General features: G+C 36.8%; 2 protein-coding genes across 2 annotated transcripts; one reads left to right on the top strand and one right to left on the bottom strand.

Annotated features, from left to right (window-relative positions):
- Nucleotides 1-3,346: 3,346 nt before the first annotated feature.
- Nucleotides 3,347-8,056, top strand: cldn7a (claudin 7a). The gene is made up of 4 exons (XM_051115578.1): nt 3,347-3,852; nt 6,428-6,592; nt 6,776-6,860; nt 7,176-8,056. The coding sequence occupies exons 1-4, from the start codon at nt 3,630-3,632 to the stop codon at nt 7,339-7,341; spliced, it is 639 nt and encodes a 212-aa protein (XP_050971535.1). The 5' UTR covers nt 3,347-3,629; the 3' UTR covers nt 7,342-8,056.
- A 140-nt stretch (nt 8,057-8,196) lies between these two features.
- si:dkey-112a7.4 (uncharacterized) lies at nt 8,197-10,481 on the bottom strand. The gene is made up of 3 exons (XM_051115579.1): nt 10,283-10,481; nt 9,688-9,999; nt 8,197-9,078 (listed from the first exon to the last, which is right to left on the bottom strand). The coding sequence occupies exons 2-3, from the start codon at nt 9,896-9,898 to the stop codon at nt 8,993-8,995; spliced, it is 297 nt and encodes a 98-aa protein (XP_050971536.1). The 5' UTR covers nt 9,899-9,999; nt 10,283-10,481; the 3' UTR covers nt 8,197-8,992.
- Nucleotides 10,482-24,423: the final 13,942 nt, after the last annotated feature.

Raw genomic sequence — 24,423 nt, 5'->3', positions numbered from 1 at the left:
ATTACCTGACCAATTTTATGCTAGTTTGCTCATATTTTGTGTTGGATCATTTTCTGTAGCATGAAATTAAAGTTATTATTTTTTTTTATTGAGTCATGGAAGTCTTTAAAGTCAGTTCGTGAAAACAAAATGAAAATTACTGTTTTTTCTTAGTGTACATTTATAGTCTTGGTGGACTTTTTATTCTCAAGACACATTACAAAGTATTTTTTAATCAGATAAATGGTGTCTTAGTAAGCATAAAAATATCTTTTTTTTTTTTTAGTTGAAAAAAAGACCTTGTAATTCCTAGATTACATCAGTTTGGCCTCTGTGCCTACATTTCTGTGAAGGCACCTAGTTGCATACGAAGTAAAAGAAAGAGGTAAGAAATAATGAAATAAGAAAAGCTCATTAGCCGAGTCACTGCTTTTGAGGGGAAACCAGAGGCCTGTGTGTTTTATTGCTAACGGTTCAGTGGGCTTCTAAGGAGGCTTACAGCAGTTTAATCACTGCTTTTTCACTTCAAAAAAAGCCCTGGAGCCAGCCAGAAGAAAAGCCATGAAGGGAGTTTCTGTTCTTCTCAGGGCTGATTTAGCACTGTCTGCTCCCTCTTTACTGAGTGTTGTCTGTTTACTGGATCTAGGTGGGGACAGAATCTTTGAAAAAATGTCAAAGTTTCTTTTGTGTGTCAAGGCTACTTGGCCCAGGGCTCAGAGACCAGCCAATAGGGTGACAGATAAATCATGTTACCAGGGGTAACCAGGGTAGTGTGTGCAAATTTCAAGATGTTACTGAAGCAAGGACGTTCCTTCTACTGTATCTTCCAACTGTTGTTCCCCCTCCACACGTTCTCTAAGATTTCTGAGAACAAAATTGTGACTTTTCAGTTGGTCAAAAGTTTACATACAAGTTGCAAAATTTGCAAAATGTTAATTATTTTACCAAAATAGGAGGGATCATACCATTTTTTTTTTTATTTAGTACTCACCTGAATGAGATATTTCACGAAAAAAAGACGTTTACATATAGTCCACAAGAGAAAAAAATAGTTGAATTTATAAAAATGACCCTGTTCAAAAGTTTACATACACTTCAGGGCTCGACAATAAGGAGTGCCCGATGGCCCCCCCTGTTGAAAAAACCAGCATATGCTGGTAGGTATGTTTTGATGCTGGTTTAAGCTGGTCCTTTGCTGGTTTTTGCTGGTTTAAGCTGGTCCTTGACCAGCAACATGACCAGCATAAACCAGCAAAGGACCAGCTTAAACCAGCATCAAAACATACCTAACCAGCATCCCAGCATCAAAATATACCTACCAGCATATGCTGTTTTTTTTCGCCAGGGCCAGGGTCCCGTAAAAGACACTCAAGACAGTTGACAAATCTGTCACTAACCCAATCGGGCCAATGCTGCGTCGTCACCAAAGTTTATATGTGTGGAAATATTACTCTTTAAACATCCGTTAACAGAGGCCAGAGACGCTGAAGATGAACACAAAAATGAAAAAAATACTGTAACGTTAGCAGGCAGAAAAAGATCACAGTTCACAATGCGCGAAATATTGCAAATAATATCCTAAATATTGAATCAGGGTTTATATGAATGTATCTCTGAGGGAAACTGACTGTTTTAAGAAAGGTTTACATGGCGTTTTCTTTTCATTTACCTTTGTATAATGCATTTAAAGTTGCGTTCATAATCACGGCGCTACAGTGGTAACCAGGGAAACGCTGTATCATTGAGTTTGAGGATCAGGGTAAATTTAACTTATTTTGTCTTCTGGGAACATGTCTTCTGTAGCTTTTGAAAGGCGGTGCTAAATGAAAAAAAATATGATATTTAGGCAAAATAAGAAAAATGTACACATCTTCATTCTGTTGAAAAGTTTACACCCCTGGCTCCTAATGCATCATTTTTCCTTCTAGAGCATCAGTGAGCGTTTGAACCTTCTGTAATAGTCCCTCAGACCTCAGTGTGAAAACCTGGACCTCAAAATCATACAGTCATTGTTGCAAAGGGTTCAAAAACACAAACACAAACACAAACACAAAACACAAAAAGGCTGAAAAACCAAAGAATTTGTGGAACCTTAAGGATTTTTCTGAAGAACAGTGGGCAGTTTAACTGTTTAGGACAAACAAGGGACTCATGAACAACTATCACTAAAAAAAGAAAAAAACACAGCTGTGGATCATTGATTTCACATTTTGTATGATCCCTCTTATTTGGCTAAAATAATTAACATTTTGCAGATTCTGCAAGGTGTATGTAATCTTTCGACCTCAACTGTATTCATTTAAAACCTATTTGTTACCTTTGAAAGAAAACATCAGCCAAAAACATCAGGGTGTCAGACATAGACACGTTCTGGAGTGAAAATCAATTTTTGTTCGAATAGCATTATTGCTTCCGCCTTGTTTTTCCCAGGTTATACGTATTTCCTCTTTACCTTTGTGTGATTACTGTAACATTGGCGCCAACTCTACACTGTGACTGCAGACAATAGTTGATAGTGTTCCAGATTTTTTCCCCCCTTTCACTGGAAGTGCAGAGGTCACCTGATGGAATGGTTAGACGTGACAAACATGTCCTCATGAAATGGACAAGATGTGTTGAGGTCCTGAGACTGGATAGACGATAGCAGTGGACTGTATTTAATGTAAAACATTTTATAAGAACTGATAATTAAACAAACAAAAATGGACGGTTTTTGAAATTTAGCAATGTGAATGAAAGCAGGCAAAATAATAAGTTTAATAAAATTGTTATTATTTGGCTAATCCCTTACTAAAATTAACTATGGTTTTACTACAAATAAAAAAAAAACACTTTTACTATAGTTAAACCTATAGTTTAGCTATAGTAACTATAGTTAGTATAGTTTTGCTACTCTAACCATGGTATTTGTAGTAAAAGTGTGGATTTACTAGTAAGTAATCAATACGCAAAAAAAAAAAAAAAAAAAAAAACATGGTTACCACACTTTTACTATAACAAAACCATTAATTTTTGTAAAGCATGACAATAACAACAATAGTGTTTGCTTTATTAAAGCCCATTTCCGCCAATTTACAAAAGGAAATCATAATTCAGTTTTTATGTCACAATTGTGACTTCCTATTTCATAATTGAGACATCTCATAATTTAGACTTTCATCATGTCAGACTTATGATTTACCACATGTTTTTTGGCAGAAGCAGTTTTCTTATTAAAGACACTTGAAGAATGTTTTAGTGAAAACAGAACTTATCTAGTTTGCTACCCGATATTTTGTGTAGGATAACAAGTTTAAAATTAAAGTGAAGATGATGCGAGTGATTCTATGTTGTGTGACGTCACGACACCGGGCAGGACACAACGGGCATCGCTCGCCAGCCAGTGGTTACCCTCTCATTCCCTCAAGACTCCCCTGTTCAGCATCTGTATTTTACGCAGCACTTCGACTGTAACTTACATCTGTGTCGAGGTATAAACACCGCCAGCTGACTGACAGACTGCTGTTTTGTCTCGGAGAGTTGGTTACTTTCTCAACTTCATCAACAATTTTTCGGAGAGGTTCTTCAGAGAGTAACAGGTGCGGGACTGGAGCGCTGAGCGGTCGCCGAGACAAGTCTTTTTGCTCAGGTTGCCATTAAGTATCAAAAATATGGCAAACTCGGGCGTTCAGTTGCTTGGATTTGGTCTCTCTCTGATTGGCATCATTGGACTGATCGTGGGCACCATCCTCCCGCAGTGGAAGATGTCAGCGTACGTGGGGGACAGTATTATCACGGCAGTGGCCACTTACCAGGGACTGTGGATGTCCTGCGCATTTCAGAGCACCGGACAGCTTCAGTGCAAAATCTACGACTCCATTCTACAACTAGACAGTGAGTGTCAAAAAAATCTATCTGTATCTTTTTCACGTTAAGTGAGCATGTTTTTTCACTTACAGTATTTATTTTTATTTTAATGACCTGTGATGTCATTGTGATAATATTCAGTTCAGTGTGAATATACTTGAATATACAATGTAAATATAATTGTATGCATTATAAATGTATTAATTTTATATATTTAGTGTTCCATAATTTTAGTACATTGTCTATTAATCTAGTTTTGCCTGGTCCACATGTAAAGGAGCCAGATGAATCAAGCTGATCAAAAACTAAATCTAAACTTAAATGTAGAAAATGCCAATGGTTGATTAGAAAGTACTATTATATCACACATTAATCAAGTGCCTGCCCTGTAATATACAGTAAATGTATACTGGAGGTGTTTATTGGAATTCTCTGGCATCTGAAGCCGTAGTTTCCAACTCTTCGCACACACACTCAAATAAACACTGGTGCTATTCCCAGCCAGAGCTTGATTAATGGATGCTGGCCTTGCCGGTGGGACTTTGAATCTACTGTATGACTGTAATGTAACCAGGCAGGACAGGTAGTCATGGTGACAAAGGCCTGTGCTTCTCCAGGAAGAACGTAATCCATTGTTTCTATAATTGCTAACGGATTTTTATTAACACACCCAACTACCAGTAATGAATTATTAGTTTATTCATTGAATTGAGTGCTTGAGTTTAGGGCTGTTACAGAAACATTCCCAGAGTTCCCCAAGGATCAGGATAGGAAACCACAACGTCACGTTCTACCTTAGAGTTTGCAGAAACACTTTAGAGATGAATGTAGACTGTTCTATAATGTGATTTAGCTCTTGCAGTTCAGTCCTTCTTGACTTGATGTATTTACTTGAGGGGCTCTGTGAAGAACCTCAGGGGTTATTTCTGAGAAAACGGCAGGAATTTCCAGTTGAAACCAGCTGGAACTGCACCTGACAGCAGGTTGAATTAGGATGGAGGGAGGAGCGAAAGACAAGAGAGAAAACGGGAGGATGAAGGGTGACCCGCTGAATTACACCACTGACTGTTTTCTGTGCCTGGCAAGAGATGCCTCATTGTGTTTTAATGAATAAAGGAGAGGAATAATTCTTCCGCTTCACTACAGTTTGCACCCCTGCCCCTTACACGTTCCCTTTTTTTTTTTTCTCTCTCTCTCTCTCTGTTGGTGAGTTTTGTATGCACATGTACAGGAATGCACTGGCACAGACTGGTTTTTGTCAGAATGGCTTCTTGCTCTCTCTTTTAGCTGTATTGCCAAACTGATTGATTTTATATAGACATTTTTAGCAGCATCCCTTTCAACAGCGTACGGACAGTGAATAATTAGTTAGTGGATGTGCTAAGGCAAGCATCAGTATTACTAGTGCTCAGACTTTAGTGAAAATGACGATGAACACTTCAGCAACTGCATAGCAAAAAATTAAGCATTTAAAGAATAATATTAAATGATTATATTTTACAACATTCTTATCTAACAGCTATTTTCTGGTGGTTCGACCAGTCGCATGGCTGATGGTTAAGATTTCAATGAAGATTACATTGTTCAAATAGCAATATATTCTATTTAAACTAAGTGAAAATAGTACTATTTTCATAGTGTTAGATGCTATTTACCTTAAGTGCAAATAGCGAAATATTGTATTTACACTAAGTGAAAATAGCACTGTTTTTATAGCTATATGCTATTTACAGTAAGTTCAAATAGTGATAGATTATATTTAGTGAAAATAGCACTATTTTTGCAGAAATATGCTATTTACAAGTGCAAGTAGCGATAGGCTAGATTTTATTTACACTACGTGCAAATATCGATAGATTCTATTTACACTAAGTGAAAATAGCACTATTTTCATAGCAGTGGATGTTTTTTTACACTAAGTGCAAATAGCGATAGGCTAGATTTTATTTACACTAAGTGCAAATAGCAATATATTCTATTTACACCAAGTAAAAATAGCAGTATTTTATTTGGAATAATGATAGTTATTTTTATTTTTTTTAATTAATTAAATGGATGCTGCTTTATTGGGACAATAAAGCCCTCTTTACAACTTCCCCTAACCTTAACAGATAAACACACATGACGCACTTTATTATCACTTTTCGATAATTTCCTTCATTTTAATTTTTTTATATATATATATATATAAAAAAAAGCCTTTCCAATGTAATATGTGATGTGAAAAGCAGACAAAACAAGGCAAAGGGCACATTCAAACTTGGGTCCAAAAAAGTCAAGTAGTCACTGTTATGCACTTTACCCCTTACACCAGTGGAGTTGCTGTTTTATAGGCATCATTTGTAATGTTGTCTAGCCCAACCACACATTGGTGGGTGGATTTAGTGTAAATAGCTTCTGCCAACAAGGCAGGTTGTTTGCACTTAGTGTAAATTGACACTCTGTATATTTAAACTTATAAAAGAGCTCTTTCCTGGTGGACAGTTGTTAAGATCTTAACATCCAGTTTTAGTGTAGAAACTCACAATAAGAGCACAATCAGCAGTAAGATGAATCTGCATCTGTTTGTCGTTCCCTGTCCTTAACTCTCTGTCTCCTGTAGGTGATCTCCAAGCGACCCGTGCTTTGATGATTGTGGGTATCATCGTGTCCATTGCCGGTCTCGGTGTGGCCTGCATGGGAATGAAGTGCACCACCTGTGGAGCTGATGACAAAGTTCGCAAAGCTCGCACGGCCATGACAGGAGGCATCATACTGCTGGTGGGAGGTCAGTGAGACTCTGAGACAGACTTCATGCAAGTTTACAGTGAACCATGTTTGAACTGCTCTTATATAACATCAGTCTTTGCTCAGTCTGTGGGTCAGTGAACATCAAAGAAATCTAGTTAATGCTTTGAAGACATTGGCAAACAAAGAAAGATCTTCTGTCTTCTGTATTTGGTTCCTACAGCCCTCTGTGCAGTTGTGGCCTGCTCTTGGTTTGCCCACAACGTGATCCGAGCATTCTACAACCCCTTCACTCCAGTCAACACCAAGTGAGCACAAGGAATTCTACTTTGCACGATTTCTGGAGCGGAGTGTCTCAACTGTGTTCCTGGAGGTCCCCCAAAAAGACACATTTTGGATGTCTTCCTTATCCGACACACCCGTTTCAGTTCTTGCAGCATTTCTAGTATTGATGAGTTAAATTGGGTGGGTTCGATTATGGAAACATCCAGTGTTGGGAATCATCCAGGAACAGGGTGAAGAAACACTCTAGAACTTTAGCTGAATGCAATTATATAGTAAAAAAAAAAAAAAAAAGTGAATTTTCACATTTCCTAATAAGACCTGTTCTCTTTGTTCTTCAGGTTTGAATTCGGCGCAGCCATTTTCATCGCTTGGGGTGGGTCATTTCTTGATGTTCTTGGTGGAGCCATGTTGGCTGCTTCTTGCCCTCGAAGTAAACAAGTGTCAAAATATCCTAAAAGTAACTCTGCACGGTCTGCCAGCAGCAGCAACAAAGAATATGTGTGACCAAGACTGCCCCCCTCTGGACAGACACTGCAGCAACTTCAGAAGGTGAAGAATTTCTTCAACAGATTAATGAACTGAACATGTTGTGGAAGGTTAAACAGCTGCCACTGAGAAAGAAAACAGGTTACCAACTGACCAATGTCCCATAATAAAAAGGGCAATCAGTTGTCCAAAAGTTCAAATAGATAATGTTTTTACAAACACTTTGGCAGTTTTTGAAATGGAGGACTGTAGAAATCTAGTGCCAGAACAAATACTCACAGATTGCTTTGTGTCCTCGGTGTTTCAGTGAAGTGTTGGTTTCTCTGTCAAAGAAGAGAAACTTGGGTAGTGGGTCATATATGTTGGTGTTTTCAAAGTGCCCACTAGGGAGCACTATAACCAACACCCCAAGCAGGTGTTGCCCAAAATGGAGGCTGATTTTTACCTTAATATTTGTTTGTTTTTGAGTATTTATCCTACAGAAATGCTAACATGTTTAATACTCATCTGAGTCACTCTTATGTAATGTAATTGCAGATGGTCGAGGAAGATCCTTTTTTTCATTTGTTTAACACATTTCAGTATTAACTCACCTCCTCACGTTCATTTTTATTGTCCATGAGCCTGAATATCTTTTACTTATAAAAGCTTACTGATAATGGCAGTGTTAGTTAGCTGTTTTAGACATACGTGTGTTTTACATGCTTATTTTCAATAAAGGTGGCTTTCATTACATCCGGCTGTTAATTATTTCTATGGTTAAAGAAGACTATCACATTCCAAATATGAATTAGAGTAGGTCTATACTGAACCCTGAGATTACAAATATAATTTAAACCTGGAAACAAAAGATTAAAAAAAAAGAAACATCAATGCAACGTCCTGAAATTTAATTTTTGCAATTGCATCCAAACATTAACAAATGCAATAAAGTTACTCATGCATACTTTATTACTCCCACTGCACTCCCCCAAAACAATTTACAAAAATCCATCAATTTCCATGCAAACATTTAGAAGTCAAAAACATTTTTAAGAGCAACATCTGAGATCACTTTAGAAGATTTGATTGTTCATCTACGTCAGTATGCATTCAAAATTGTACTGATTTCAATTCTAACTAAAATCAACAGGCACATAAAAACAGTGACCAAATAAAAGATCCTTACAATTAACAAGTAACCAATATCATTCAGAGAAATGTCACGGTAGACCCCAGTCACTAAGGTAACCACAGGTCTCACCACATGGCGCGTTACACGTTAACAGAATTTCACAGGAAAATGTCCTCTTTGGGAGATGAGTAATCCAACCTGCTGAGGTTAGCTTTCTTATTCTGCGGTAAAGTGCAAGTTTAATAAATATAGCCCTGTTGCATTAGCGATCATCAAGATCTTCACCTCGATAAAAGAAACATCCAAAAACCAAAAACGCCAGACAGGATCTTTCAGTGCTACAGAAGCACGACATCAGTGAAGTGATGGGCAAGCATAAAGTGGACAGGAAGCGAAGTCCACAGTTCTCTTGTTTGACCTTGAAGTGGTGAAAGGCTTAAAAGCTGTACAGTGCAGGGTGATGACAACATGTGAGAGAGAGATTTTAGTTCGATTCTTTAGGCCTGCTTTGGTGTGTTGGCCTCTTTAACAGCTTTGGCACAGTACAGTCACGCATCAGGCAACAGGTGATACTCTCTGAGAAACCGGGAAGCTTCTGTTATTGTTTATGATATCATCCAAGTCCTCGTCATCAATAACCACTGTAAAAACAAAAGAGGAAATGCATCATTTGACAGAGTGGAAACAAGTGAACATCATAAGTTACGTTGCGTTCAAGTCCATCTGTGAATTTGTCAGAATTATGACATAAGGTGCTACATCTACAAAATAAATACAATTTTACACAATGTTTTTACTGGACTTATGAAGGTTCACTCATAATTATGACTCGGTGGTGATGATCATGTTTATTCAACTTGTAAACAATCTTTCCGACATGACTTAAAAGCTCCATTAGTCATAATTAGTACTTCCCTTTAAAGTTATTTTTGATAACTAGAACGGCTATGTTTGTCAAGACAAACTTGTTAAACTTGCTAACAGCTTCAGTGTGGTTATTATGGGATGTACTGACAGAAATATAAAGCTAAACCAAGTTTAGTGAATGTAGCTGGAAAGAATGTTACATTAGAACAGGAATTTGTCCTGGAGATTCTCAAACACTGTATACTTTGGATGTTTCTGACTTTAAAAGCTGAGAAAAATATCCAAAATGTGCAGTTTTGGGAAGGCTTTTAAATACAAATTTTGATTAAGGATTTTGAAAGAAAAAACTAAGTTTGTACAGTAACAAACAACATCACACCCACCTCTGGTAGACCGGCCGATCTGTCCGAGTTTGGGGGCTCGCTGCATTCTTCGTGGGGCGGACAGGAGGTCAGGTCTGTTTCTCCCAGCCTGTCCGTGGTCGAACGGGATTACTGGGCTGGGTTGTAATGCACCTGCCGGTGGTATGAGGTCGGGCATTTCTGCCATGCCGTACATGTCCTCCTGCTGTTGTACTTCGGTAGGTGTATTCATAAAAAACGACCGCAAGTCGTTGGTTGTCTATGCACTTCCGCAACGCCGACAAAATGTTTCTCAATCCACCTAAACTGATCCAAACACACTGTTTACAACACCTGGGAAGGTAAAACACGGAGAAATGAAGCCATCAATTATTACGTTCTAAATTATGAAACCCAATAATCAACATTCGTAATAAATCACACAGTAGCTCGACAAACAGTCGGATTATATAGAAGTACACCTTGTATACACACACAAGTAAAAACTGATCGCATGCACCGGATGAGCTCGAGTGTCTTCACGCCTGTCAACAACAAAGCTTTCGCTAACATTTCGTTATGTTGTAGCCGAAATATATCACATATACAAACATAAAACAACGAGACGTATTCCTACCTTGTATTTGTCCGGAGTCTGGACAGGGTTTACACGTATTTGGCTTCTGTGTCGATTTGTACGCCGTGTTCAACGCGAGTCGGAAGTTGCCCACTATCTACGGTGGTAAGAGTCTGTCGTAACTCTCACTTGGGGATTTCCTTGGTCGTTTCTGTATGCGTCACTGCGAGGGAGGGCCCGATCTCTGCAAGACTCGTGCTGTGAGCCCGTGGGTAAGTGCTTATTGACACTTCGCCCACCGTGTGTAGGCTCGCCAACTGTAACCTACATACGTGAGAGCCCACGCTGGTCGTAGAGAATGTTTCATTTGTGCTTTCATTTGTGCTTTATCATTGACACGGTTCCTTTGAAAGGAATTCAAATTGCGTTATCAGGAACCTTTGCAGGAAGAAGGCAGAGAAAGGGGGAAAAAAAACAGATAGATTGATAACCAGAGCTGGGCAAGCTGATAAAAAATGGGGTAAGCTAAGCTATGTGAAATATTAAAACAGGCAGCTGTAATTTGATTCAACACGTTTAATATAGAATAAAGTACAAAACAAATAGAGTGTTCCTCGGTGAAAAAACAGCATATGCTGGTAGGTATGTTTTGATGCTGGGATGCTGGTTAGGTATGTTTTGGTGCTGGTTTAAACTGGTCCTTTGCTGGTTTATGCTGGTCCTTTGCTGGTTTAAGATGGTCCTTTGCTGGTTTATGCTAGTCCTTGACCAGCAACATGGCCAGCATAAACCAGCAAAGGACCAGCCTAAACCAGCATCAAAACATACCTAACCAGCATCCCAGCATCAAAACAGATAAATTGATAATCAGAGCTGGGTAAGCTGATAAAAAATGGGGTAAGCTAAGCTATGTGAAATATTAAAACAGGCAGCTGTAATTTGATTCAACACGTTTAATATAGAATAAAGTACAAAACAAACAGAGTGTTCCCTGATGAAAAAAAACAGCATATGCTGGTAGGTATGTTTTTGTGCTGGTTTAAACTGGTCCTTTGCTGGGTTAAGCTGGTCCTTTGCTGGTTTAAGATGGTCCTTTGCTGGTTTATGCTGGTCCTTGACCAGCAACATGACCAGCATAAACCAGCAAAGGACCATCTTAACCCAGCAAAGGACCAGCTTAAACCAGCACAAAAACATACCTAACCAGCATCCCAGCATCAAAACAGATAGATTGATAATCAGAGCTGGGTAAGCTGATAAAAAATGGGGTAAGCTAAGCTATGTGAAATATTAAAACAGGCAACTGTAATTTGATTCAACATGTTTAATATAGAATAAAGTACAAAACAAATAGAGTGTTCCCTGGTGAAAAAAACAGCATATGCTGGTAGGTATATTTTGATGCTGGGATGCTGTTTAGGTATGTTTTGGTGCTGGTTTAAACTGGTCCTTTGCTGGTTTAAGATGGTCCTTTGCTGATTTATGCTGGTCCTTGACCAGCAACATGACCAGCATAAACCAGCAAAGGACCATCTTAAACCAGCATCAAAACATACCTAACCAGCATCCCAGCATCAAAACAGATAGACTGATAATCAGAGCTGGGTAAGCTGATAAAAAAATGGGGTAAGATAAGCTATGTGAAATATTAAAACAGGCAGCTGTAATTTGATTCAACACGTTTAATATAGAATAAAGTACAAAACAAATAGAGTGTTCCCTGGTGAAAAAAACAGCATATGCTGGTAGGTATGTTTTGATGTTGGTTTAAACTGGTCTTTTGCTGGTTTAAGATGGTCCTTTGTTGGTTTATGCTGGTCCTTTGCTGGTTTAAGATGGTCCTTTGCTGGTTTATGCTGGTCCTTTAGTGGTTTAAGATGGTCCTTTGCTGGTTTATGCTGGTCCTTAGCTGGTTTAAGCTGGTCCTTTGCTGGTTTATGCTGGTCCTTTGCTGGTTTATGCTGGTCATGTTGCTGGTCAAGGACCAGCATAAACCAGCAAAGGACCAGCATAAACCAGCTAAAGACCAGCATAAACCAGCAAAGGACCAGCTTAAACCAGCATCAAAACATACCTAACCAGGATCCCAGCATCAAAACATACCTACCAGCATATGCTGTTTTTTTCACCAGGGAAGTACAAAACAAATAGAGTGTTTTCACAACGCGTCATCAATCGGCCATATTGGTGGCACTGAACGCAAACAATGCCACTGAACCAAACAAAACAGAATGGAACTCACATATTTTGCTGATTATTGCTGCTGAAAATGGTCAGTTATTGTCATGTTTTGGGCTGTACTTATTTGTCAGACCAGGAAAATCATTTGGAAAATTTTAGACTGCCAAAAGTTATAACAAATCAAGGAGGAGTGCAAAAAACTGTCTGAGGAACAAAAGATGTTTGTGGTTGGCCAAAGTGAACCAGGGAAAGAATCTTGACAACATTTGTTTTTATCATTTCCAGTCATGTAGGTGAAATATTACTGCTCGTACGTATCTTTACCATCTATTAACTTCAGTTTGTCTAAATATTGCGCCCCTTCCTGCTTACTAAGTCCTTCTCTATATGATTTCCATGGTGAAAAAACAGCATATGCTGGTAGGTATGTTTTGATGCTGGTTAGGTGCGTTTTGATGCTGGTTTAAGATGGTCCTTAGCTGGTTTAAGCTGGTCCTTAGCTGGTTTATGCTGGTTCTTTGCTGGTTTATGCTGGTCATGTTGCTGGACCAGCTGAAGCCAGCATCGAAACATACCTAACCAGCATACACCTTTTTTTCTGTGGTTTAGACAGCATAAATTAGAACAATGTATTCAGTAGTACAATCCATGCTGTTGTTTACCATCTGAGTATCGCCATTTTGGCCGCGCATCCGAGTAACTGACCAAATCATGCAAGTACAGACCCTTTATAAAACTCAATGCCAGTATCTTCACATGACTGCAGTGTTGATGATATAATGGAATGTTTTTATCCTTCCTCTTTTTGCAGATTGCTTTAGGTGGTATGTGGTGACAAGAGACCATTCGTTATGAGTGTGTCATTAAAACATTCTTCCAATTGATTCCTTCAAAACATTAATTCAACAACAATGACTTTCCTGCCTTTCTTTATAGGCGAGTTGAATCATTCAACTGACTCCTTCTAAAACTCTCTTTTGTTCAGTGATTAATGATGAATGACTCATTGAATTATTTACTCGAATTATTTCACTAAAAAAAAATGAATCATTCTAAAAAAAAAAATGTCACTGCTTGTAGACAAGTTGTGTAAAGGTTCTGTCATGACTTTGGAATAACATTCATTGGCAGAGTTAAAACAAATAAAGAAACAACATTATATCTAAAATGTGAGTCACTCTTTTTCTACTGAACTATTGTGTCATAGGAATTTCTCAGATCAAGTTGCCTCCTTGTAACCTCGACTTCTCAGTAACTGCCCTAACTGTCCTAAACTGTGTATGCCAGATACGCTTTGTTACGTTTTCGTTCAAATCAAAGTGTAAATATACGTAGAAAACGTATCCATGTGGTGTGGCTGACACAGAACGGCATACGCAGTTTGCGTCCAGCAGATACTCTCCAAAATGGAGCTACGCTGACATGGAGGAGATAAATTGTTGAATAAAATCATTACTTTTTTTCTTTGCGTACAAAAGGTATTCTCATCGCTTCATAAAATTCTGATTGAACCACTGATGGCAGATGGACTATTTTGATGATGTCTTTCATACTTTTCTGGGTCTTGACAGTGGTATTTACTTGACAGTCAATGGGACAGTCACAAACCTCCTGGTTTTCATCCAAAATATCTTAAATTGTGTTCCGAAGACGAATGAACCTTTTACGGTATTGGAACAACATGGGGGTAACTGATTAATGATAAAATTTTCATTTTGGGGTGGAGTAACACTTTAAGTTTAGACCTAAGGGAAGAAACTTTCTGTAATACGCCCCCAGATCTATAATCCAGAACTGTATTGTTCATGACAGTATAAAAGTGATGCCACTGCGCCACCATATTGGTATTCCCTAGCATTCCCATACAATTTGTTGAATGACTAGGACATTTTATGATTTTTTGAGAAAAATATCACCTAAAAAGTCATTTTTTTATATCTAAAGTCTCCCTGTACATTCTTACATCACAAATGTCTTCTATGTGCCAAATACACACAGCAGTGACATCACAACAACATGCAATCTAAAGATTCACACCTTAAAGGAGAAGTTCACTTCCAGAACAAAAATTTACAGATAATTTACTCATCCCCTTGTCATCCAGGATGTTCATGTTTTTCTTTCTTCAGTTGTAAAGAAATTATGTTTCTTGAGGAAAACATTTCAGGAATTATCAACATCTAGTGGACTTCAATGGTGCCCCCAAGTTTGAACTTCTAAAATGCAGTTTAAATGCAGCTTTAAAGGGCTTTAAATGATACCAGCCGAGGAAGAAGGGTCTTATCTAGCGAGACTTTTTAACATCAAACGCTCTTATCTATTCTCTGTGATGCGCGTGTGAACTCTGTGTAATCCGGGTCAATACAGTTAGGGTAGGCTGAAAAACTCCCATCTCGTTTTCTTCTCCAACTTCAAAATCGTCCCACATCGCTGTTTTACCTTTTTTTGTAAAGGGCGTTTGACTTTCTTTGCATGTTCACTCTGTAAACACTGGGTCGGTACTTTTGCACCAATGCAGGATGATTTTGAAACTGGAAATGAGATGGGAGTTTTTAAGACATACCCTAACTGTATTGACCCGGATTACACAGAGTTTGCATGCGCATCGCAAAGAAAAGACAAGACAAGCATTTGAGGTTAAAAAGCATATAAATTGTCAATTTGTTTAGAAAATGACATTGTTTTGCTAGATAAGACCCTTCTTCCTAGACTGGGATCATTTAGAGCAATTTGAAGCTGCATTTAAACTGCATTTTGGAAGTTAAACTTGCGGGCACCGTTGAAGACCACTATATGGAGATAATTCCTAAAATGTTTTCCTTAAAAAACATAATTTCGTATCGACTGAATAAAGAAAGTAAATTTTTGTTCTGGAAGTGAACTTCTCCTTTACGTCTCATATATCAGTGGATTTATTTCTTGAGATCAGTACATCTGTAACTGCAGGACAGAAAGGTAAGTTCAATGCAGACGGTCGAGCGAAGTTTCTTCATGAAGCTTCATTGTGCAAGTCTCTGCTTAGGACTTCACCTAGTTATGTTCACACATGAAAGGTTTCTATTTGCAAATTGTTCATGTAACATTGAGCAGTGTAGCCAATCACAGACATCTCTGCTAAAAAAAAAAAACAAACTGTGGAAACCATTACAGAATTTTTACTGGTTACATGGGAATTGGATTGGTTTTAATGGAAACTGTAATGGTCCTTGTGGGTTTCTGCTGGTAATTTTTTCGCTTTCTATTGGTGACTTGTTAAAACCATAAATTCTAATGAAATATGTCTCAAAACACACAACAGGAAACCAATTTTCAGTGGTTTTAATGGTTAATAGTTGATGGTTTGTAATGTTGGTAGTAGTTTTAGTAGTGGAAACCATTAGAATTTCTGTAATAGTTTGTATCTGGGGATTTTTTTCAGCAGGGATATCTGTTGATTTCTCAAAGGCAGTGGCTAATCAGAGGCACTTAAAGGAGAAGTCCAATTCCAAAACAATTTACAAATAATTTACTCACCCCCTTGTCATCCAAGATGTTCATGTCTTTCTGTCGATTTCCAGTGACAAGAGCGACATCAAGCTACAGTGACCGTTGGCAACCGGATAGGACGTGTCCAGCAACACGACAAAGTTCATAATCCCTCAACTTTATGCAAATGAAGAGCGACTTTTGGGAGCGACAGCCAATAGGAAAGAAGACGGTAGAGCTCATGTGATCATTCTCCTCTCAGCCATAGATAAATATATGCAATGGAAAAAGTAGGCTCTGCTTCTCATTCGTTTTTGTTTGTATGTACAGATTTAATTTATATTTATATTATATCTAGTCTTTTGCCTCCAAAATGTTTGTATTTAGCGGCAAGAAACCTGATTCACTGTCAAGGCAACCAGTAGTGAGAACGGCCACTAGCAACCTCGTTGCCAGTGAGGATGCTAGTGGGTGAACGCAGCTGAACGCAGCTTTAGTCTTTGCGCATTGGTAAACACTGGGTCTGTATATCCGCCTACATTTCATGTGACCTTTCGACATGATTCAATAGTATGTCGTGAACGCGCATGCCAGACCCTGTGCTGCACAAGTTTTTGTGCTTTAAAAGTATACAAATTTTTATTTTTAGAAAAAAATGACCGATCGTTTCACTAGATAAGACCCTTCTTCCTTGGCTGGGATCGTTTAGAGCCCTTTGAAGCTGTATTTAAACTACATTTCGGAAGTTCAAAATCGGGGGCACAATTGAAGTCCATTAAGAAAAATCCTGAAATGTTTTCCTCAAAAATCATAATTTCTTTACAACTGAAGAAAGAAAGACATGAACATCTTGGATGACAAGGGGGTGAGTAAATTATTTGTAAATTGTTGCTTTGGAAGTGGACGTCTCCTTTAAGTTAGAATCCACTCAGTGTTTTGTCCAGTACACGCTTCCGAATCCTTTCATTATAACAAACAAAACATAGACATGATGTAAATAAGAGATTCACTGTGTGACAGAAGTATGACAAAATGCCACATTGGTGAGTAGTCACATAAACACAGTCGATGTAAACACTACTTTGTTTTTCACTCATACTCATACGCACACACACACACACACAAACTGTAAGAGAATTTATGCTCCTCAGGTGGTAACTCAACCTCACAGTGAAAGTCCTGCACAATTAAGTGGAAAAATGGCAAAAAAAAAAAAAAAAAGTTCTTGATCCCCTGACCTATTTCGCCTACATATGCCATGATATTTACATCAAGTTTCAATAAATGTCATGGCAGTCAACAAACATGTGAATAGCATTTTTGTTGTTTGTTCCTTTGTTTGTTTCGCTTTTTTAAAGTTTACATTTTTAGGCCCCTGGTGGAGGAAAGTACAGAACTTTCACAAGCTGCACATGCAGGTGTTGAAAAACTTTATTCAGAACTGGCAAACTATAGCAGGTTTGGTTTCAGTTCATTGTACGTAAATGTTTACTTATTCCAGCGCAGTTCTCTGTCTTGTGAAGTATCACCTTACTGTTTTACGAAATCCCTTATATATCAAACACAATATGTGGTTTGTTCTGTCGGAAACACTTGTCAGTTGGTGCCAACTTAAAAAGAAAGGAACTCTCAAGCTGGCAACACATTCCTTGAAAAATGTGTTTTTTTTCCTTTATCATTCAGGTAAAATTGAGGTATGCACATGAACATGTTGAAACTCATTTTTTGCCGTTAAACTTAAACCTTCCTGAACAGTTTGGGATATAAAAGGGGGTGAAGTGATAAAGGGGCAAAGGAGATAATCATTACGCAGCGAAATAAAAGGAAGGTGGAATCATACCTTTTCAATAAGCCGGAGCAGCGCCAGCGTGAAGATGTCCAAACCAATTTGTCTGCTGTTTGTCCTGGTGATTCTGACCACAATTTTGTGCTACAACTCAGGTAATTTCTGCACCAATTTGTAGCAATGTACATTGCTTACACCATTTACTCTGTAGTTTTCACATGAATGTAAATAACCATTAGGGAGTTTTCAACAATAACGTTTATCCTTTTAATGTGAGACTAACGTCATCTAATATATCTTCACACAGTTTGTTCACAAAGGCATTCCGGGAAACTATTTCATGACTGTGGCTGTAAAAGTAAGAAATAAGTCTTTTTGCCAAAGCATGCTCACAAATTACTTCATTTTATTTGATGTAATATATAAATCGCTCTCTTCAGTTCATAGTGGGAGTCTGCGGTGCACAAAGAGACACAATCCTAAAACCAGCAATGAGAATGAAGCTATCAAGTGTATTTGCAAGAACCCCATGAAATGTAAGTGAAATGATTTTGTTTTAAAACACTTAATAGTAGAACTTATGGGATAAAAATGTAGCCATTATAATAAATCTGTTGTCCTTTTTACACAGATTTAAATGAAGTCTCAAAGAAACAGTTTGTACGGATGTGCAAAACCCAACTTTCTAATCCTTTCTGATCTGATGGAGTTGTGCAGCTTTATATAGAACTTCACTGTGATTTATCATGTATCTATAGCCAGCATGTACGTTTAAAGGCTCTATGATGAATGTACTTTAAAATAACCATGAAAACCTTCTGATTTCAACAATGTTATAAATGTGATCCTTTCGACTGTATCTTACAGCAACACAATAAAAGTATGTAAAGTGTGAACTGTTGAGACATGTTTTTTCTGTTATCCCTCTGTGTTTGAAGTGATAACACAAGATACTGTGTCCTGTATCTCCAACGGTCATCTTTGTTTACAGCAGCCTGTATGCCACTAAAAGTTTCTCTGGCCAAATTTAGACTTTGTTTGAAGCATGTTACAACAAGCTTCTTGCCCCTGTTAGGTTTAATTATTATATCTGGACCCAAAAGTACATTTTTGCACCACTGTATCTGTAAAGCAGATCATGATGTCTGAAATCTTTCTCGTGATGTCCTATGTGAGGTTTAGATCTGTTGCTCAGCATTTTGACCCCTCAGCATAATATAGTATCAGTTTTCATGACAACAAAGATTTTCTGGAATTAGATGCATGCCTAACACTTCTGAGTACATTTAGAAAAATAACTCATTGGATGAACTCAATTTAATTGAGCGCAGGATTTAATATGTGACATAATATGTGTAACCCCAACTCATAAGAAACAAATTCATGCAATGAAATGTAATTATGTTGGGCCAACTCAGTTTGATCAAATATAGTTTCAATGAAATTGATACATTTATGAAGTGATATCTTACGCTTGTTGAACTCAAACTAAAACATGGTAAACTGATAAACAACTTAGCAACCAACTTGTAAGACATTAGTCATAAGATGGCTTTGTTATATCCATGGCATGCCCAAAGTAGTTGTTTATTTTATTATTAAAACAACTTTGACTCACGTTAGCAGGTCCTCAACCCAAGCACATGCTCTACACTTCACTACAATGGTAACCCCCCAAAACACTAACATGCCAGAAATTGTTTTAAATACAAACATAGAAGAACATTAAACATTAAGAAGTCTCCCAATTTTATCATCTTAATAAAAAATGCATAAAATAACATTTTATTTCAACATTTACTCTCCTTATCCAACCGTGTGCAAAGCATGATGGGAAGGGAAAATCCACTTACACAGGTAAAATAATTAATGTACTCTCAACTCAAATGAATTAAGTAAAGTGGTTGTAAAAAATTGTGTTGGATTAACTTAATTTGCTTAAGTAAATTGAACAAGCACCAAATGTTATTTTTGGCCTCCTTAATTGAAACATGTTCTTTCAAAATCAAAATATTGAGTTGAACCAAAACGCAACTGTTTCAAGTCAGTTTGACACAATGCAATTGTTTAAATGGGAAACCTGACACAATGGTGTTAAATGAAAATGATTATTTTAAATTAACTGAACAGTGCTGTAGAATCTTTTTTTTTTGTTGTTGTTTTTTTTTTTTTTTTTTTTTTTTTTTTTGAGTGTACACTCATAAAAATGATTCTTCAACACTGTTCAGATTATTTTAAAAAATCCTTTTCATTTAACACCACTGTGTTAGGTTTTCCATTTATACAATTGCATTGTGTTAAACTGACTTGAAACAGTTGCATTTTGGTACAACTCAGTATTTTCATTTTGAAAGAACGTGTGTCAATTAAATAGGCCAAAAATACCATTTGGTGCTTGTTCAATTTACTTAAGTAAATTAAGTTAATCCAACACAATTTTTTCAACCACTTTACTTAATTCATTTGAGTTGAGAGTACATAAATTATTTTACTTGTGTAACTAGGAAGTGAATTTCCCCTTCCCATCATGCTTTGTACAAAGAGAATAAATGTTGAAATAAAATGTTATTTTATGCATTTTTTAATTAACATGATACAATTGGGAGACTTGTTAATGTTTAATGTTCTTTAATGCTTGTATTTAAAACAGTTTCTGGAGAGTTAATGTTTTTGGGGGTTACCATTGTGGTGAAGTGTAGAGCATGAGCTTGGGTTGAGGACCTGCTGACGTGAGTTAAAGTTGTTTTAATAATAAAATAATCAACTATTTTGGGCATGCCATGGAAAGCCATCTTATGGCTAATGCCTAACAAGTTGGTTAATGCCTGAAGTTAAGTACATCAAATGTATAATTTTTTGAGTGTAGAAGGATTTCTGCATAGTTATTTGTTTTCCAGTTAAATGTTTTATTTTGAGCATAAAATAATCACTTTATAAATGTGTCAATTTCATTTAAACTATATTTGATCAAATTGAGTTGGCCGAACTCAATTACATTTCATTGCATGAATTTAATTTTTATGAGTTGGGGTTACACATATTTATTGGATGGAAATCCTGCCCTTAATTAAATTGAGTTCATTCAATGAATTATTTTTTTGAGTGTAGGCATTTACACTACCAGTCAAAAGTTTTTGACCAGTAAGTTTTTTAATGTTTTTTAGCCTGCATTTATTTGATCCAAAGTACAACAAAAACAGTAAAACATTGAAATATTTGTACTGTTTAAAATAACCGTTTTCTTTTTGGAATATATTTTAAAATATAATTTATTCCTGTGATTTCAAAGCTGAATTTTTAGCATCATCACTCCAGTCACATGATCCTTCAGAAATCATTCTAATATTCTGATTTCCTGCACATAGACATAAACATGATATAAATAAGAGATTCACTGTGTGACAGAAGTATGACAAAATGCCACCTTGGTGAGTAGTCACATAAACACAGTTGATGTAAACACTGTACTTTGTTTTTCACTCATACTCATACGCACACAGACACACAAACACACACACACACAAAATGTAAGAGAATTTATGCTCTTCAGGTGGTAACTCAACCTCACAGTGAAAGTCCTGCACAATTAATTCCATATTACTTTTTACTGTCTCTTTTGGAAAAATGCCCAAAAATAACTAAAAAAAGGTATTTGATCCCTGCTTTAATACAACCTATTTCGCCTACATGTACCATGATATTTACATCAAGTTTCAATAAATGTCATGGCAGTCAAAAAACATGTGAATAGCATTTTTTTTGTTTGTTTGTTTCGCTTTATTATAGTTTACATTTTTAGGCCCCTGGTGAAGGAAAATACAGAACTTTCACAAGCTGCACATGCAGATGTTGAAAAACTTTATTCAGAACTGGCAAACTATAGCGAGTTTGGTTTCAGTTCATTGTACGTAAATGTTTACTTATTCCAGCTATCTCTTTGTTCTCTGTCATGTGAAGTATCACCTTACTGTTTTACGAAATCCCTTATATATCAAACACAGTATGTGGTTTGTTCTGTCAGAAACACTTGTCAGTTGGTGCCAACTTAAAAACAAAGGAACTCTCCAGATGGCAACACATTCCTTGAAAAATGAATTTTGAATCCTGGATGGTATTAGCCATATAAACCAAATAAATCACACAGGCCTATTGTACTATGTCATAAATCAGTGATTCATAATAGATGCTCTGAGTCTGACCTCCATTCGCGGTGAATCAGCTCCACTGCTAATATATTGCAGCTATTCAGTCCCACACATTGTGATCTGAAAAGATTAACTTTATCAGATTTAACATGTTTTCTCTTGAGTGTTGTTGTTTAGATTAGAGGTAAACAAGCAATATCTGCTTTCTCATTCAGGTAAAATTGAGGTATGCACATGAACATGTTGAAACTCATTTTTTGCCGTTAAACTTAAACCCCCCTGAACAGTTTGAGATATAAAAGGGGGTGAAGTGAGAAGGGGGCAAAGGAGATAATCATTACACAGCTAAATAAAAGGAAGGCGGAAACATACCTTTTCAATAAGCCGGAGCAGCGCCAGCGTGAAGATGTCCAAACCAATTTGTCTGCTGTTTGTCCTGGTGATTCTGACCACAATTTTGTGCTACAACTCAGGTAATTTCTGCACCAATTTGTAGCAATGTACATTGCTTACACCATTTACTCTGTAGTTTTTACATGAATGTAAATAACCATAAGGGAGTTTTCAACAATAACGTTTATCCTTTTAATGTGAGACTAACGTCATCTAATATATCTTCACACAGTTTGTTCACAAAGGCATTCCGGGAAACTATTTGATGGCTGTGGCTGTAAAAGTAAGAAATAAGTCTTTTTGCCAAAGCATGCTCACAAATTACTTCATTTTATTTGATGTAATATATAAATCGCTCTCTTCAGTTCATCCTAATGGGACTCTGCGGTGCACAAAGAGACACAATCCTAAAACCAGCAATGAGAATGAAGCTATCAAGTGTATTTGCAGGAACCCCATGAAATGTAAGTGAAATGATTTTGTTTTAAAACACTTAATAGTAGAACTTATGGGATAAAAATGTAGCCATTATAATAAATCTGTTGTCTTTTTTACACAGATTTAAATGAAGTCTCAAAGAAACAGTTTGTACGGATGTGCAAAACCGGTCTTTCTAATCCTTTCTGATCTGATGGAGTTGTGCAGCTTTATATAGAACTTCACTGTGATTTATCATGTATCTATAGCCAGCATGTACGTTTAAAGGCTCTATGATGAATGTACTTTAAAATAACCATGAAAACCCTCTGATTTCAACAATGTTGTAAATGTGATTCTTTCGACTGTATCTTACAGCAACACAATAAAAGTATGTAAAGTGTGAACTGTTGAGACATGTTTTTTCTGTTATCCCTCTGTGTTTGAAGTGATAACACAAGATACTGTGTCCTGTATCTCCAGCGGTCATGTATGTTTACAGCAGCCTGTATACCACTAAAAGTTTCTCTGGCCAAATTTAGACTTTGTTTGAAGAATTATGCATGTTACAACAAGCTTCTTGCCCCTGTTAGGTTTAACTACTATATCTGGACCCAAAAGTACATTTTTGCACCACTGTATCTGTAAAGCAGATCATGATGTCTGAAATCTTTCTCGTGATGTCCTATGTGAGGTTTAGATCTGTTGCTCAGCATTTTGACCCCTCAGCATCGCAAAATCTGATAATATAGTATCAGTTTTCATGACAACAAAGATTTCCTAGAATTAGATGCATGCCTAACACTTCTGAGTAGGCATTTACACTACCAGTCAAAAGTTTTTGACCAGTAAGTTTTTTAATGTTTTTTAGCCTGCATTTATTTGATCCAGAGTACAACAAAAACAGTAAAACATTGAAATATTTGTACTGTTTAAAATAACGGTTTTCTTTTTGGAATATATTTTAAAATATAATTTATTCCTGTGATTTTAAAGCTGAATTTTTAGCATCATTACTCCAGTCAAAGGATCCTTCAGAAATCATTCTAATATTCTGATTTTCTGCACAAAAACATTTATTATTAGTAGTAGTATCATTTTATTATTATTATTATTATTTTGGTTTCTAGAAAGTTCAGAAGAACAGCATTTATCTGAAATAGAAATCTTTTGTAACATTATTGATTATTTATCAATATAAAGCATCCTTGCTAAATAAAAGCATTAATTTATATTTGTTTCCCAAATATATATATATATATATATATATATACATACAGTACTGTGCAAAAGTTTTAGGCCACTATCTTTTGCTGTAGTGTGTCAGTAAAAAATATCGGTTTACATTTCCAAACATTCTGTTTGCCATTAATTGTAATAATCTAGTGAGATTTTTGTTTGCACAAGGAGTCTGACAACAGCCAGTGCTCCACAGTGATCTAATCTCATCATTATCCAGTCTGTCTCTGGAATGACATGAAGAAACAGAACAAACTGAAACGGAGTAAATCCAGAAGAACTGTGGCAACGTCTCCAAGATGCTTCAAGAGACCTACCTGCAAAGCTACCTGAAAAATTTTGCGCAAGTGCACCTAGGGCAAAAGCTGCTGTAAACGCAAAGAATGGTCGCACCAAATGTTGATTTCATTTAGTTAATAGAAGGTAATTGATAAAAAAAATCTATTCATGACAGCATCCTCATTTTACAGCATTTTTACACAAGTGCCTAAAACTTGCAGCTTTGCAGGTAGGTTTCTTGAAGCATCCTGGAGACTTTGTCACAGTTCTTCTGGATTTAGTCTGTCTGAGTTTGT

This window comes from Labeo rohita, chromosome 7, assembly GCF_022985175.1.
Source record: "Labeo rohita strain BAU-BD-2019 chromosome 7, IGBB_LRoh.1.0, whole genome shotgun sequence".
Lineage (NCBI taxonomy): Eukaryota > Metazoa > Chordata > Actinopteri > Cypriniformes > Cyprinidae > Labeo > Labeo rohita.
The sequence above is the reverse complement of the archived record's forward strand: the minus strand, read 5'-3'. Positions and strand labels throughout refer to the sequence as shown.